This window comes from Otolemur garnettii, unplaced genomic scaffold (assembly GCF_000181295.1).
Source record: "Otolemur garnettii isolate 467f Iridium unplaced genomic scaffold, OtoGar3 scaffold00002, whole genome shotgun sequence".
Classification (NCBI taxonomy): Eukaryota; Metazoa; Chordata; class Mammalia; order Primates; family Galagidae; genus Otolemur; species Otolemur garnettii.
The window spans coordinates 7598091-7601609 of NW_003852397.1; the positions used below are offsets into that span (position 1 = coordinate 7598091).

Here is a 3519-nt window from a genome sequence, read left to right on the forward strand (position 1 = left end):
AGGGCTGCTAAACAAAACAAAACAAATAAAATTAGGTAGGTGTGGTGGTGCACATCTATAGTCTCAGGTACTGGGGAAGCTCAGGCAGGATCACTTGAGCCTATGAGTTTGAGGCTGCAGTGAGCTATCATTATGCCACTGTACTCCAGCCTGCGTGACAGAGCCAAAGAGACTCCGTTGCTTTGAAAAAAAAAAAAGGGCAGAATAGTCCAGTGCAATTTCTGATACTCACCAAAAAAGAACCAGTTATAGTGTTTTATTAATGTTCTTAACTTTGGAGAATATTAACTGAAAATAAGTACATTTTCCCTCCAAAGCAATAGGACTTTACCCCAAAGGAAAATTTTAAAAAAAAAAAAATTTCTTTTAAAATTGTTTTTTAGAAAAAGCTGTGTAGAAAAAAAAAAAGAAACAAAGTTACTCAATTTAATGCAAGGTTTCACTTTTATATTCAGTAGAGTGAGCATTTACTTAACATGTAACATTAATCTCTTCAAATCAAAGAAAAAATACCCCCCCAATACACACGTTCACTGATTTAAAATCCTGAGTATTTACAGTAGCACTGTTACTTACTGAAAACTGGTGACTCACTCAGTCTTTGGGTCAAAGGCTGAAAAGTCTGACTATTTTCCATGAGGTTCAAAATTGCTTCTTCATTAATAAGGGCTTCTTCTACTTTGTGTCTAATGTGACCTTAAGATGACAAAATACAAAAATATTAAAGCAATATCCTAAATCTAAAATTTATTGTTTAAGATTTGGGTACATTAGGAAGTATTACAATATAAACTTACTTAAAATTTTGAAGTATGAAGTATGTGAAATAAAAATGTAATAAAACTTAAAAAATCACAGGTTTCTAAGCTGTTATATAGATTAATAAGAACAAAACAAACTGGCTCAGCGCCTGTGGCTCAAGCGGCTAAGGCGCCAGCCACATATACCTAAGGTGGCGGGTTCGAATCCCCAGCCTGGGCCCGCCAAACAACAATGATGGCTGCAACCAAAAAATGGCCAGGCGTTGTGGCGGGCGCCTGTAGTCCCAGCTACTTGGGAGGCTGAGTCAGGAGACTCGCTTGAGCCCAGGAGTTGGAGGTTGCTGTGAGTGTGATGCCATGGCACTCTACCCAGGGGGGATAGCTTGAGGCTCTGTCTCAAAAAAAAAAAAAAAAAAGAACAAAACAAACTTAGATCTGTGGATCACCCAACATCTACAATCCCTTTAGTCTCTTCAGTCCTACCTAGTATGTGTAGATATACTATGCTGATAAAAATCACTGTATATTAAAATATATAAAATGTAAAAAAAGATTATCTTATTTGAGTAAGAAAACTATTCTCTATAGTTTTTTATAGACTTTTATAGCAGGTCTAATACCCTGAGAGAGTACATAATTTTAAGAACAAAGATAAAATAAATTCCATATTATAATCCAGCCACAGGGAAAGATAGAAAATAAAGTCACATAGTATTAGGGCAGCGGTTCTCAACCTATGGGTCACGACCCATAGGAACTGTATTAAAGGCTCACAGCATTAGGTAGTTTGAGAGCCACTATATTAGGGGGTAAAATGACTCCAGAACAAAAAATGGCAGGCAGTGACACAAGAACTAATTGGAAAAGAACTGTATCCTATTTCAGATATTAAATCAAACTTAACAATAGATGCTTCGGCTCAGTGCCTATAGCTCAACCGGCTAAGGCACCAGCCACATACACCTAAGGTGGCGGGTTTGAATCCCCAGCTCGGACCCGCCAAACAACAATGACGGCTGCAACCAAAAAAAAAATAGCCCAGCATTGTGGCGGGCGCCTGTGGTCCCAGCTACTTGGGCGGCAGAGGCAGGAGACTCGTTTGAGCCCAGGAGTTGGAGGTTGCTGTAAGCTGTAATGCCACAGCACTCAACCCAGGGGGACAGCTTGAGGCTCTGTCTCAAAAAAAAAAAAAAAAAAAAAAAAGATGCTTCCAAACTTTTAAAAGAGAGTTAAAATCTTCAAGAAGAAATACTTTGAGGTAATAACACATCCTAGGATATAAGCCTGGCAAATGAGGCGTATTTAGTCAAAACAACTGAACAAACAAACAACTATGAAAAATAGCTTATCCTAAAACAAAAAACAATTGAGAGATCAGTAAAAACAAAGCTGATTTTCTAAAACTAATAATAAAATAGACAAGATTGGCAAAGATGATCAAAACAAATTATGGGGAAAATATAAGTATTATTTATTAGAGGCTGGGTACAGAGGCTTCCGCCTATAATCTTAGCAGTCTGAGAGGTTGAGGTGGGAAAATCACTTAAGATCAGGAGTCAAAGACCAGCCTGATCAAGAGTGAGATTCCATCTCTACCAAAATAGAAAAATTAGGTAGGCCCAGTGGCATGCACCTATAGTCTCAGCTGCATGGAGGGTGAGGCAGGAGGATGGCTTGAACCTAGGAATTCGAGGTTGCAGCAAGCTATGACGACACCAGAGCACTGTACTTGGGGTGACAGAGTGAAACATTTGTCTCCAGAAAAAAATATTGTATTAGGAATAAAAGGAGTGACAAAAGTAAAAGAAAGATGGTAAAATAATACTATGAACAACTTTATACCAAAAATATGGAGAAATCAGATAAAATGGGTAATTTCTTAGAAAAAGTAACATAAAACATAACTCAAGAAGAAATAGAAAGCTTAAGCAGATATACAACAACTATGGAAATTAAATCAGTAGTTTAAATCCATCCCTATTATCCTCCACCTTCCAACATACACAAAATTTAACTACAAGAAAACTGCACTAAGTCTAGATGATCTTATAAATAAGATCTATCCAGTTTTCAAGAAACAGATTATTCCAATTTAATAAAAATTCTTTTAAAAACAAAGTGATGCATCAATGCTTAAAAAAAACACACCACATTGAGACCAACAAGGGTTTATTTCACAAATGCAAGGGAAAATAAACATTAGAAAATAAAAATTATTTTAACATAACCCACCCCATTAATAAAGAAAAAAATGAATTATTTCAATAAATTAAAAAAACAACATTTGTAAAAATTTGATTTAATAGCCATTTGTGACATAAAAAAGCAAATTCCTTCTCAAACAAGGATCAGAAAGCATATTAATGTGATTAATCTACTATTTGTAGTAAATTTCATACTTAATGAAATACAGAAGCACATTTCTACTTAACATTATCCTGGAATGCTGAAGTAATGCACTAAGACATGAAAAAAGTATAAACATAAGAAAAGAAGTAATAAAATAGCTAGGTGTAGATGATGAAAATGGAAGGGAAAATACATCTAAACTATTAGCAGTAAACAAGACTGATATACAAAGTTCAATGAAGTTGCTAAATACTAGCAAAGAGAAGATGTAATTTTTTTTTTTTTGAGACAGAGCCTCAAGCTGTTGCCCTGGGTAGAGTACTGTGGCATCACAGCTCACAGCAACTTCCAACTCCTGGGCTCAAGCGAGTCTCCTGCCTCCACCTCCCAAGTAGCTGGGACCACAGGT

The 3519-nt window shown here is 36.1% G+C and overlaps 1 protein-coding gene across 1 annotated transcript in view; it reads right to left on the reverse strand.

The window, feature by feature from the left end:
• REV3L (REV3 like, DNA directed polymerase zeta catalytic subunit) overlaps nt 1–3519 on the reverse strand; it is a 200323-nt gene that overhangs the window by 95728 nt on the left and 101076 nt on the right. Inside the window, exon 11 of the mRNA XM_023512479.1 lies at nt 577–696. Within this exon, the coding sequence (XP_023368247.1) occupies nt 577–696 (120 nt within the window). The remainder of the gene's footprint in view (nt 1–576; nt 697–3519) is intronic.